Source organism: Moschus berezovskii, chromosome 4 (assembly GCF_049115385.1).
Source record: "Moschus berezovskii isolate FMDL1 chromosome 4, NW_MosBer_1.0, whole genome shotgun sequence".
Taxonomy (NCBI): Eukaryota; Metazoa; Chordata; class Mammalia; order Artiodactyla; family Moschidae; genus Moschus; species Moschus berezovskii.
The window spans coordinates 43,564,562-43,577,704 of record NC_142463.1 but is presented as its reverse complement, the minus strand read 5'-3'; the positions used below and the strand labels follow the sequence as shown (position 1 = coordinate 43,577,704).

The 13,143-nt window shown below is 38.9% G+C and overlaps 1 protein-coding gene across 3 annotated transcripts in view; it reads right to left on the bottom strand.

Moving 5' to 3' along the window:
- The window catches only part of IL12RB2 (interleukin 12 receptor subunit beta 2), a 78,975-nt gene that overhangs the window by 44,073 nt on the left and 21,759 nt on the right, over window positions 1-13,143 (bottom strand). For all 3 annotated transcript variants that reach the window (XM_088835374.1, XM_055401489.2, XM_088835375.1), the window contains exons 6-8: window positions 12,551-12,693; window positions 10,521-10,671; window positions 845-924 (exon numbers count right to left, since the gene is read on the bottom strand). In XM_088835374.1, coding sequence (XP_088691500.1) covers window positions 845-924; window positions 10,521-10,671; window positions 12,551-12,693 — 374 coding nt within the window. The remainder of the gene's footprint in view (window positions 1-844; window positions 925-10,520; window positions 10,672-12,550; window positions 12,694-13,143) is intronic.

Genomic DNA, 13,143 nt, shown 5'->3' with positions numbered 1-13,143 from the left:
TCTGGATGGGGTTTTAGTCCCAGCTCTGCACTTAGTAGGTGGTTGACTTTGTGGAAAACCTCCTTTTTTGGACTCTCAGTTTTTTTTCATGTGTTAGTGGGGATACTAGTATGTCTCTCTTAGGGTTTTTGTAAGGGTTAAGTGAAATGATAATGCCAGCTTTCAGCACTCTGTGAAACTTTTACATTATGTCATAACATTAGGCCTGATTGTTTCCTGGAAGGTTGTCCTGTTTACCACTGTTTTACTACTATTCCTGAGGAAAGGCTGTTTTCTATTTCTGTTCCTCTTATTTTCTACTATTATTAGTATTCCTGAGGTAGAGGAGCTTACTTTCCACCCGCTCACTTTTCAATGACCATAGAAAACATATTCCTAAATATCTATATCCACAGCTTTACTCTCCCCTAAAATGAAAAAGTGAGGTGGTCACTGCTGGGCATATTGTATCTGTGGGGTGGGAGGAGTGGAAGAGAGGAGAATAGAAGAGAAGGTGTGGTGAATGGGGTCAGAGGGTGGGCACAGTTTGGGAGGGGAAGAGACCTTGATCTGACTGGAAGTGGATGAGGGAAAGATATGATTGTGTGGAGGCAGGAAGTCAAGAGTCCTCACCCTTATGTTGGAAAAGTAAATGACACAGGGTCAACCATCATGAAGATCTGGCTGAGAAAATGAGTTCCAACACAGTCTCTGAAGCCTCATATCAAAGCAACTATAGAACAAATTCTTCGGCCTTAAAACTTACCATTCAAATATGTAATTCTCTTCATATGTCAATTACATCTCAATTTAAAAAACTAAATATATAGTTCTCCTGAATTTTAAGTGGACACTGCAAACTTACCTTCCAGAAAAGAGAAATTTGTTGTCTATTGGAGTCAATGTGCTGTCTCATGTACCAGACATCTAACATCCCAGTAGGCTCTGTTTTGAAGGGGAAAAAATCCACAGCTTCACATATATATACATACATACAAATACACAATGTAAAAACTTTAAAAGTCAATTGGTTATTGATTAAATGATTCTGGGAGAGTAGAATTATAGGATAATCTCAATTTTCTTCGTGTCCCAGTATTTTCCTTTTTCTTTTGTTAAATAATGAACATGCTTGACCACAGAAGTCAGAAAAAACAAAGTGCTGTAGTCCATGGGGTCACAAAGAGTCAGACGTGACTATGTGACTAAACAACAACCTTATAAACAAAGTTTTAAAAATGACAAGGGGACATTACATTCTTAACTTACCCTTAAACATGTATTAGTAAAATAACTCAAAGAAAGTATACACGGTTAACACCCTTTTTGTTGGAATGGATAAAGAATTCTCAACAGAAAAACAGACATAAATCATGAGGAAAACATTTTTCAATCCTGTAAAATACAAAACACAAAGGCTGAACTTTGTGTTCATCTCCATTCCTGAATTTATGCTGGAGTATAATTATTTGGTTTTATGACCATCTATTTGTAAGGAAGTCTGTCTCATTCATCTTAGTATTCCTCATATCTAGCACAGTGCTTAGAATGTAACAGGCTCCCAGTTACTCTTTGTTAAATGATGAATAACCAAATAAACAATCCAGTCAATATCATCTACTTGATGCTGAAAAACAGGCTGAACTAGTAGAAGAAATAACCACCAATCCATAAAACAGTAGTCAAATACGACCTAATTTAATTTGAGAAAGTCAACTGAACATATTTTTTGAAAAGAAACTGAATAATCAACTCCTGTGTCTAAGTGTGTGTATGTATGTGTATTATGAGTGGGTGAAATAGTTTTATTTACAGCCAGTTTTATTTACAGTTTTGATTTACAGCCAGGGGTGGAATCAATAGAAGCAATCCCTGAAAACAGGCTTCAATTGCGCCAACCTAACGTGTGTAACAGTGACCCTCAGAGTATATTAGGGTGAAGCTATCTTGGGGTTCCTTCTGGAGCAGCAAGCTCTATTTAACCAGCTGGAAATTCCCAGAAAGCTAAGTCCCACCTGGACGGCAGAAGACAAGCAGCCAGGAAGGGGAGAAGAGAAAGGACAGGGAGGGGGCACATGTCCCAGCACATAGCACGGGCAGGCCCCATGAGGGCCCATTCAGTGACATCTCACGTCCTCCTCAGCCCCATGACACACTAATTCTGGTGCAGTGGTTAAAGTGTGAGCTCCAGAGCCAGGCCCTCTGTGGGCAAATCCAGGCTTCATGATCCTGAACAATGCTAACCATGTCCTTAAGCCAGGTTCCTCATCGGTCAAATGAGGATCATAATTCTACACATCAGATGGGGCTGTTGTGAGAATTTAAATGGAACGTAAGAGTGCTCACACAAGTTAAGCACTCAGTAAATTTAGCTGCTGTTGTTTTCTTCACTTGAAAACTGAAATTCAAAGAAGTTAAGGAACTTGATCAAAGTTCCAGAACTAATTAGTGGAGAAGCCAGGCTTTGAACACAGCTTTGTTTGGTCTATGATCTCTGCTCTGCATCATGCAGTTGCCTGACTCTGGGAAGGCTTACAACGTCTCTGTAAAACTTATGTCCTCCATTAGGTGTGCCTCTTTCATGTTCTAGTCTTTTCCTTTCTTACTTCCTTTTCCTGCCTCTCTCACCTTCATCTCTTTTAATTTCTAAACATTCACTTCTTCCCTTCTCTTCCGACCAGTGGCAGTATTCACCCTTGCAGTGAGGACTTAACGTTAAGAAATGTGTACAGAAGACATTCTGAAAGTGCTCTCTATCCTTCAGGATTACAGGGACCCAGGAATCAAGCTCAAAACTTTTTTTTCCTGCTAGTCCATACATAAAAAGGAAAACAGCACAGGCAACAGAAAGGAAGGGGGCCTGGCGTTTATTGACCACCTACCATGCACCAAGTAATCTTTGGACACTATATATCCATGCTCTCACTTAATCTTCACACAACGCAGAGGGAACATATGATTAGGCCTGTTCTGCAGCTGAGGAAAAGGAGGCTGACAAAGGTCAAATGGTTTACAAAAACTGCAGAGATGGTAATGGCAAAGCTGAGAGCTGGGCCCAAGTTTTGCTGTCTCCAAAGACCCTGCTCGTCCATTACCGTTCACCGTGTTGAGCAAAGATCTGAACACTCCACACACTAGATGATCCAGACATTGCCTACATAATCAGGATTTGGAAACTATGGTGTGCTCAGTGTCTAGGCCAGTTGACACGTTCCATGGTGCTACATGTCTTCAGTTAATTACATAGAGGTAAGAGATTTAAAGGGAACACTCACCTCTCATTACCACTCATTGCCTCTACAACCTACCAGATTATTACAGAGCTAAGAATCAAATTCAAGAGTCATATTTTCTTCAAAAGATAAATTGCAAGTGAAGCGGAAATTTTAACGGTGCCCACCTGCAGCATAAGTCTCTATGGGAGAGAAATCATTAGCCAAATCTGTTTGGGTTTCAAAGTGTAAAACCTCATGACTAGAAATGTCAAACTACTGCTGTGTAAAGCAATATAAGGGCTAATATTGTAGAGAATCTTTGACATTCAACTGTCAAAATCACTTAGGAGTCCTAACCTCGGTGTTATCAAAAAGTCAGTTAAAAGTACCATTGGCAGGTGAGAAAAGGAAAGACAAAGGCCATATGTCCCAAGTGACACACACAAAAAGGATGAGTACAAATGATAAAAAATATGAATATTGAGCAATGGAAGTCATTTCTCCTGAGATGAATGTACTATCAATGTGAAGGGAAAAAACTGGGTTAAAGAGGAAGGAATCATCAATATAAAAAAAAGAGGACATCCTAAATTAAGCAGAAGATCGGCCTAACTGCCCTCAAAGGGTTCTTTCAACTCTGGTGGTGCAGGTTTAGTTGTTCAGTCTCGTCTGACTCTTGGGGCCGCATGGACTGTAGCCCGCCAGGCTCCTCTGTCCATGGGATTCACCAGGCAAGAATACTGGAATGGGCTCCCACTGCCTTCTCCAAGGAATCTTTCCCACCCAGGAATCAAACCCGGGTCTCCTGCATTGCAGGCAGATTCTTTACTGACTGAGTTACAAGGGAATCCCAAGATTTGAGGATTCAATGAAACAGAACGTGTGGTAAGTAAATCAGGGCTACGCCATGTGCTGCTTCTGAGATTAGCATCCATCTTGGAAGCCAAGGCCAAGTGCAAGGGTGTGGATGAGAGCAACTGAATTGCAAGTAGACAGCAATCCCTCCACAGAGGTTTTAGCATGCAGTGGGGTAGAGTAGAAAGATCTCTAATAACAGTGAAAACAGAGAATTTAACACAAAGTGAATATGAAAAAGGAGTACCTTGAGAGATTTCAGGTAGTGGACTAAATTGAACCCATGAGAATATTTTGATCCAAGCCATGCTCCAAGCAGGGAAAGACAGAGCTAAGTAAGTCATCCGCCACCTTGGTTCATCAATGTCCACTCTTTGGACTGTGATACACTTTTCTAAAATCTAGTTTCAAATAACTCAAATAGATCCACAGATTCACAAACACCTACATGATTAAACAAGTTTCTTGGTGGTAGACTCTTGCCTTCATACGTTACCGCGCCTCTTAGCTTCGTACGTTACCACCTGCTCTGTCTCCATGGGAAGCCCTACACAGACTTCCCCACCCCGCCTCCTCATTGATAACTTTCAACACTTCATTCACTCTCTCCTTTCTGTCACTATTTTTGGTGGCTCATCATCCACAGGGGTTGCTCCTTCCCAATGGCTGATGCTTTAAGTCCCTGCACCTGCTCACTTCAAATGATCTGATGCTCTCAACTCATGTCTTTGCCTCACACTTCACTGAGCAAAAGGAAGCGATCAGGCAGGGATTCCCTAATATTTCCACCATGAAAACTTTCAAACTTCCCCATCATTTTCCTAACACACCACTTCTACTGATTTTACTGTGGATGAAGCATTCCCTACTTCCATCACAGACCTACCCCTTGAGTTTTAGGTCCCATCCTCTTGCTTCATCAAGTATATCGCTCCCACTATTATCCTATTTTCTGTATCATTAATCTCTCTTTCTCTTCTGGGTCCTAAAATCACCTTGTAAATATACTTTATTATCTCTGATCCTAAAAAAAATTACACTCCAGTACTATTGCCTAGAAAATCCCATGGATGGAGGAGCCTGGTAGGCTGCAGTCCGTGGGGTCGCTAAGGGTCAGACACGACTGAGCGACTTCACTTTCACTTTTCACTTTCACACTTTGGAGAAGGAAATGGAAACCGACTCCAGTGTTCTTGCCTGGAGAATCCCAGGGACGGGGGAGCCTGGTGGGCTGCTGTCTATGGGGTCACACAGAGTCGGACACGACTGAAGTGACTTAGCAGAAAAAAAATTAAGGAATTTCTTAACGCTACATCCTACTCCAGCTACTGCCCAACATCTCTGCTCCCCTTCACAGAACTTCTCGAAGAGTTGTGAATCGTCACTGTCTTTATTCCCTCACCTCACATTCACTCTCATTCACTGCCCCCACAACTCCACTTATGCTGCTCCCGGTCAGAAATCAATGCTGCTTTGTCAAATCTGATGATTACTTCTCTGTTCTCATTTCACTGGATTTATTGGGAACATCTGACATAGCTGAAAAGTCCACCATCTATTTTTTTCTTTTTAAGAAAGATAATCTTTCAACATCCAGATCACAAGTGAAGAACCTATTTCTTAACAGAAGCAGGGATGTTTCCTCTATTCTAAAATCAATGGAGGCATCATATTAGAGTGCTGATGGGGAAAAAATGTGAGTTGCAAAAGATTATATACTGCATATAATTTTGATCAAGCTTAAAACAAGCAACACTAATCACTGTTTAGAAATACATACATTTCTGAAAACTATGAGAAAAGTGTGATGATGACATAAACACACAATCCAGGATAGTGGCTACCTGTGGGGAAGTGTGACGGTAAGAATACATCAATAATTTTACAGCATTTAACTTGAATGATGAGTTTGTAAGTGTTCATTTTGTTGTTATGCTTTGTAATGACAAAGTAGCTTAAACTAGGATAGTCAGAGTAGCAATGGAAGCAATGAATAGACTTTGAATATGTTTAGGAGACTCAATGCTGGTATGAGGGAACGAGAGAAAAGGAGAATTTAAGGATAATTTCTCCATTTTTTGACTTGAATAACTAGGAAGATGGTGGAGCCATTTACCACGAAAGGAAAGACTGAAACAGAGGCATTCTTAAAGCATTTTGCATTGGAGAAAAAACAATCTTTTTAGGCTATTTGAGTTTAGTGTATCCATTGATATCTAAGTAAAGATGTAGAATAGGTGACTGGAATACAAATCTGAAGTTCTGGAGAGACTCCAGAACAGAAACTATATTCTTTCTTTCTCTTTACCTACCTATCTAGTTTTAGAGCCATGAGATTGAATGAGGTCAGCTGGGAAAAGAAGGAGATCCGATACAAAGCCCTATATATTGAGATTAAGAAGAGAAAGATGGCCAGCATACAAGACTAGGAAGAACTGGCCAACAGGATAGAAGAAAAATCAGGAACAAGAGATTTCACAGAACTCAAGAGAAGCAAGTACTTCTAGGAGGTAATAGCTCTTTCCTTCTACTGCAGTACCTTGGAGATTGCATGCTCCAGAAGGTAGAAGGCCGTAAGTTTCCCTTTGGGCTTTGCAGCTTATTATTGGTGCCATCTCTTCCAGGAATTTTCCCTGATGTTCCAAGATAGACTGTAAGTCCCTGAATCTGAGGATCTGACTGGTTATCATTGTGTCTGAGTACCTGGTATAGTTCCTGACATATATAAAATCTCTATAGACCATCCAGAGAGGTTTTTTACTCCCCACTGGCTTCTTTTGGAGGGTTTCATGAAAAGCATTTCTTCCCATTGGAGTGATTACCATCTTGTCAAATAATTAAGCTTAAGCATTTAATTCTTCCAGGGTAGGTGTTAAGCTTAGAAGGGGCCACAAGAAGAAGAAAAGAGGGTAGGGACACTCATTGGATCTCAAACATAACATTTTCCCTCTAATGAAAATGTTTGTCGCTAAGTCCCTTCAGTAGGTAAAGAACCATTCATTCTCATTTCTTCAGGTCTTAGGCAAAAAGGCACAGCATGATATTTTCAAGTTTAGCTAATTTAGGAATCAGCAAACTATGGCCCATGGACCAAATCTGACTGGTTCCCTATTCCGTGTTTCGATACAGCCAGTGAACTAATAATAATAGTTTTCACATTTTAGATGGTTGACAACCAATCAAAAGAAGAATCCTTTTTAGTGACATAAAAATTTTATAAAGTTCAAATTTCAGTACGCAAAAATAAAATTTTGGATACAGCTTTGTCTATGTATTTCTAGACTGTCAATGGATGCTTGCATGTGATAACAGCAAATTTTAATAGTTGTGACAAAGATCATAGGTCTGAAAATAATAAATATTTTCAGCTTTGGATCTTTATAGAAAATATTTGCTAACTCTTAAGCTAGACTTACCATCTTGCTTGCTAACAGATGGTAAAATAACCTCTAGTATTTAATTGTTCACACTGGCGTGCTGTGATTCATGGGGTCGCAAAGAGTCGGACACGACTGAGTGACTGAACTGAACTGAACTGAACCTATTCTAGCAATTGTTTAAAATCACAAGTGAATGAACAATTGTCTAGCTTCTCAATGGGAAGATGGGTGGCTGCAGCTATGTTTTTTCTCTCTTTGGGGATCTCTTACCAATTATCTATGCCATCACCATGATGGGGGAGGACTCCTCCTTTACTGCTCTGGCACTAGTATGAGCATTTGCTGCTGCTGCTAAGTCGCTTTAGTCATGTCCGACTCTGTGCGACCCCATAAATGGCAGCCCACCAGCCTCCCCCGTCCCTGGGATTCTCCAGGCAAGAACACTGGAGTGGTTTGCCATTTCCTTCTCCACTTCCTTTATTAACTGTCCACAGTCAAGTTAACCAAGACCAAACATACAAATAACACTTTGAAAAATGATGAAGAATGAATAGGCAGAAACACTTAATTGTTAATATAGCTCTACGGAATGGTTCATTCACCTTTATTTTGGAGTCTCCTCCTGGGTGCTCAAAATGATGAGGAAGCACTGTACCCCAACACCTGGGCATTTTCTCAGGCATAGACACTATGCAACCCAAACTCAAGACTGTTTTCCCACTAGAAGCAAAATATGACTGCTCAGAAGCAAAATATGACTGCTCGTTTCCCAGTATCAGGCCCACATTTGATGTATACTGATTGCTGGGCTGCCTTCCTAAGCATAGGAATGTGATCTGTTTCCTTCCACCCCTTACTTCGTGGTCATTTTTAAAGTGTTCTTCATGGAGGACTGTGACAAGAGTTTAGTTTAATGACATGGGGAAGGGCCACATGGAGTGAATAATGCCTCATTCTCTGCTGACATGCTATAAATAACTGCACCCAAACCACTAAGAGATAACATATTGTACTGTTTTGAGTAGCCAAGGCTGCAAAGAAAGAGCTCTATCATAATAACATTGCTCAGTTTTAGACAGTAATTAAAAAAAAAAAAAGCTTACTAGTATTTTTTTTTAAATGCCAAGTTATATTTGCATACACATCCCAAGGGTTAAAAGGAAGAAGTGTTTAAAAAAATTTCACACCTTTTAGGTTTACATCAGTTGGTGTTTCATACAGAAACTGATGACAGAAACAGTGGTAAGAGGTGAAAACCATGAAGCTTAGAGTAAGAGAAAAGAGATCTTACAACAACCCACAGAAAGATCAAACACAGAAAAGGGAGATTCAGACAGAGAGGAAGTCAGCAGAGCTTGGTGAACGCGGTGTATTTCGGAGTATGGGTTTCTCTCTTTGTGAATGCTTGTAACTACTCTGAATAAGCCAGCTTCCTTGGTTCAATTCATAACCATCCACGGGTTCATAAACACAAGTTGCTGCATTTATTGTTATGGTGGTGGTTCATTTTATAGGATATGAGAAAGTTACCATTTTGCCTTGATGGGTTTTTAATTCAACAGATAAACACTTGAAAAAAAAAGAAAACACTTTCACACATCTCTAAACAGGTCATTATCAAGTGTGAGTAAAAATGACAAGAATTTATGAGCCCAGAGTTTCCCTATTTTATATTTTAGCTTAATGTGATACAACTTAACTTCTCAGACTATATATTACCTTGGACTTGGACATAAAATGTGGCCTATTTACAAGAATTTTATCTGTATTATGTATACATTCTAATCCATAAGGCATTTTAAAAATGCATCACTTTGACATATGTAACAAAAGGATAACAGGAGTAAGCTCTGGATTCTAAAACTGACACACATTTAAAGAGAGAATAGTGGCTCAACATTAAGAGATTATTATCATAAAATGAGAGGAAAAATTATAATTTGTTGAATGAATTCATTTATAAACATTTTTAGAGAAATGAAATTACTGTTAAGAAGAAAGGAAATGTATACAATTATTCTATAATTTATATATTATCTATTTGATTAATAGTTTACATCCTTGAAAGTCATTCGGTGTCATCAGTTACCAGAAATCACTAGTAGCTCACAGAAAATGAACGTAGCTTAGTCGTGAGGCTAATTTACATGCACAAATATCTGTAAGTTTCACAAACAAGCACTTAGTTTTTCTGACATTAATGGTTGAAAATCTCCATATTATAAAGCAATGGATTATATGCCAATTATTTTTCCTCTGAGACAAATTTAGACAAGTTATGAAGTTGTATATTGTATCACTAACTGAGTGCTTTCAAAAACTAATACTCAAACAGCTATTTCTTATGTCTCCAAAGATTTAGAAGAGGCACAAAGTTCATATAAACATTTTTACTTTAATAAAATATTTGAGTTTACTTCAATAAAACTGTCTTCCCAATCATTGCCAAAAATAAAAAAGCTCATCAGACAAAAATATATTTGACCTCCTATTCATAGCTATGGGCAGTCTATGGTACTCATGTGAGCAGTGAGTATCAAAGTTTGAAGAAGTGCAGGGCTGCAATATTTGGAAAGGAGAGGATTGTTGAATGTTAAACTTTATTTTTAAATGTTATGTCTCTAGAGACTACCTTTTCCCAAGCTTTTAGTATAGCTTATAAAGCCATATTAATTTTCATAGAAGGCAAGATGCATCAAGATTTAATGATAAAGGAACGAAATTAATTACTAGCCATAGCTTTGTGGAATAAGAGAGAGTAACTGAGATAGTAAGTGAAATAGAAGTAAGAGATAAAATCAGACAGAGGCACAAAGCTTGTAACCAATGTGAAAATATATGACAAACAGGAGTAGGACTTAACTAATGTCAAAATTTTCCAAGCAGTATAAACATATCTCCCTGGACAGCTTCAATACTTCGGCTGATGTCAAAATGAGCTTGTTCATCAATGCACTATGTTTTGAGTAGTGTCAGTACTTTAGAGTCCAGTCTGAGGAAATTATTACATCTTCCTCTTTCTCTCTCTTGTCTTTCATTCCCTCTACCCACCCCTCCATCCCCACCCCCCCACCTTTTTTTGGACACATACCTTCTTCTGGTGTTCGTGTTCGCAAAGATTCACTCCAATCACTCCAACTACCTTTATAAAGATGTAGCTTAGAGGAAATCTGAAATTCATATTCTGTAAAGGGTTTCAGATCCAGCAAGTCATGTCTTCCTTTGGCATTTGTGGCATTAACCTTGAAACCAACAAGATTTTTTTAAGTGCCTGTTAATACTAAATTAATTAAAATAAAGGTAAGAAAACCAAACTAGATAACCCTTTTTACTTTTCAAGTCTGTCATTCAATGAGAAGAAATATAATGACTGGGTTACTGAATACATGTGATGTTAATCTGAAACGATAGCGTCTCATTAGAAACAGAAAGACAAAAAAATTCGTGGATCTAACAACCCATCTATATAGATTCCAAGGGGGATCCAGAAATCAGCTATAAAACAAGTAAAGACTGAAAACTACTCGTTTTCAAAAAGACCTTGGAAAAGTTTGTTTCTAACTAGATATTATTTTTTATTTGGCCACAATTAGAATGCAATGACGGAGAAGGCAATGGCAAGCCACTCCAGAACTCTTGCCTAGAAAATCCCATGGATGGAGAAGCCTGGTTGGCTGTAGTCCGTGGGGTCGCTAAGGGTCAGACACTACTGAGCGACTTCACTTTCACTTTTCACTTTCACACATTGGAGAAGGAAATGGCAACCCACTCCAGTGTTCTTGCCTGGAGAATCCCAGGGACAGGGGAGCCTGGTGGGCTTCCGTCTATGGGGTCGCACAGAGTCGGACACGACTGAAGTGACTTAGCAGTAGCAGAATGCAATGAATGTTTTAACACAGACATAAAACTGGCTCCAAGGAGAAAATTTTAATTATATAAGAAAATTATTAAATGTCATGCTGCAGTCCTTAGGGTTGTAAAGAGTCGGACACAATTTAGTGACTGAACAACAACAACAATATATAAAAATTTAATTATTATACTTTTCTATATGTGGAACTGGGGCTTCCCTATAAAGAATCCACCTGAGTTTGGTCCCTGGGTGAGGAAGATCCCCTGGAGAAGGGAATGGCAACCCACTCCAGTATTATTGCCTGGAGAATTCCACAGACCAAGGAGCCTGGTGGGCTACACTCCACAGGGTCACAGAGTCAGACGTGATTGAGCGACTAATATTTGAATAGGGTAAAAGTCACTCAGTCGTGTCCACCTCTTTGTGACCCCATGGAATAGTCCACGGAATTCTCCTATGTGGAACTGATCCTTTGTTATTATTATAGGCACTGTATTTTACCAAAATACTGGAAAGAATAATAATCCTACATTTTTATTGTAAAAATTTAATGTTCAATATTACATCAAAGTGTAAAGTTTTATCTTTGGAATATTCAGTTTAGATAAGCTTCTGAACATTCCCTAATATTTCTTTTTCCAATAGGTTAAAAAATTACTAAAATGTGAGACTTCCCTGGTGGTGTAATGGCTGACTTTGTGCTCCCAGTGCAGGGGGCCTGAGTTCCACCCCTGGTCAGGGAACTAGATCCTGCATGCGGAAACTAAAACCCAGTGCAGCCAACTAAACATATAAATAATTTAAAAGAAATTGCTAAAAAGTAATATTGGAAATAATAATGGAAGTAGAACAACAAGGAAAAATGAATCATTTACTTAGAAATAAATCATAGAAAATTAGTGTGGGTTTACAGAAGCTTATGGCTTAAAAAATTTCAGCATCAGTGATCAAATTTTAGGATATTTGTTTTCATTTTTTTCTTTTTTTAGACACATGGTTTATGGGATTTTAGTTTCCCCACCAGGAACCAAACCTGGACCCTTGGCAGTGAGTGTATGGAGTCCTAACCACTGGACTGCCGGGGAATTCCCTAAGATACTTCTCAATAAACAGAAGTGTAAATGATTGACTGATATGTCTCACATGTATATGTGTACTTTGGGGCTAAACATTCTTAAACTCTGTATTTTGCTGGTATGAAAAAAGACATCTGGGCGGTGCTACTAAGAATTTCTCCCTGGTTTCCCCTTCACTCTAGAGACCATTACCATATTCCAGGATCTGCTGTTAATGGGCCGATATCTGAGTCGATTGAGCAGCACCAGTCCCTCATCTCTCCACAGAAGGGTACACCTGTTCACGGAAGCATTTACAAATTTGATTCTGATGTCCCACGGAGGAAGAGGCCTCACTGGTAACCAGGACAAACAAAAAAGTGTGATTCAGGCTCCACGGCTGGAAATTGTCTTATAATTACATGAGCTATAAAGAGTTGAACAAGTCTCATTTCTAAAATGCACAGCCTCCAACTTGGTGAAACAGACAAGAGAGGATTCCCTGGCTTTTCGAAGGAAGAAAAAATTGGATTGAATTCTAAATCATTAAAGTAATTCCCTTTAATCTACCCTCATTTTTATACAGATAAACTACCATAAACATCACTGATAATTTGGATTTCATTTAATTCAATGATTTAAAGAAAACCAATGTGCCAAACCCAAGTTTCAACGGCTGAGAATGTAGAGGTGTGGCTGGTGGTGATCACATCAGAAGGAGAAGAAATGTTGGTAGGAAGAGCCATAGGAAAGACACACAGCAACAGAGGAATAGAAGAGAAGAGGGAAAGAAGGTAACTAGAGAT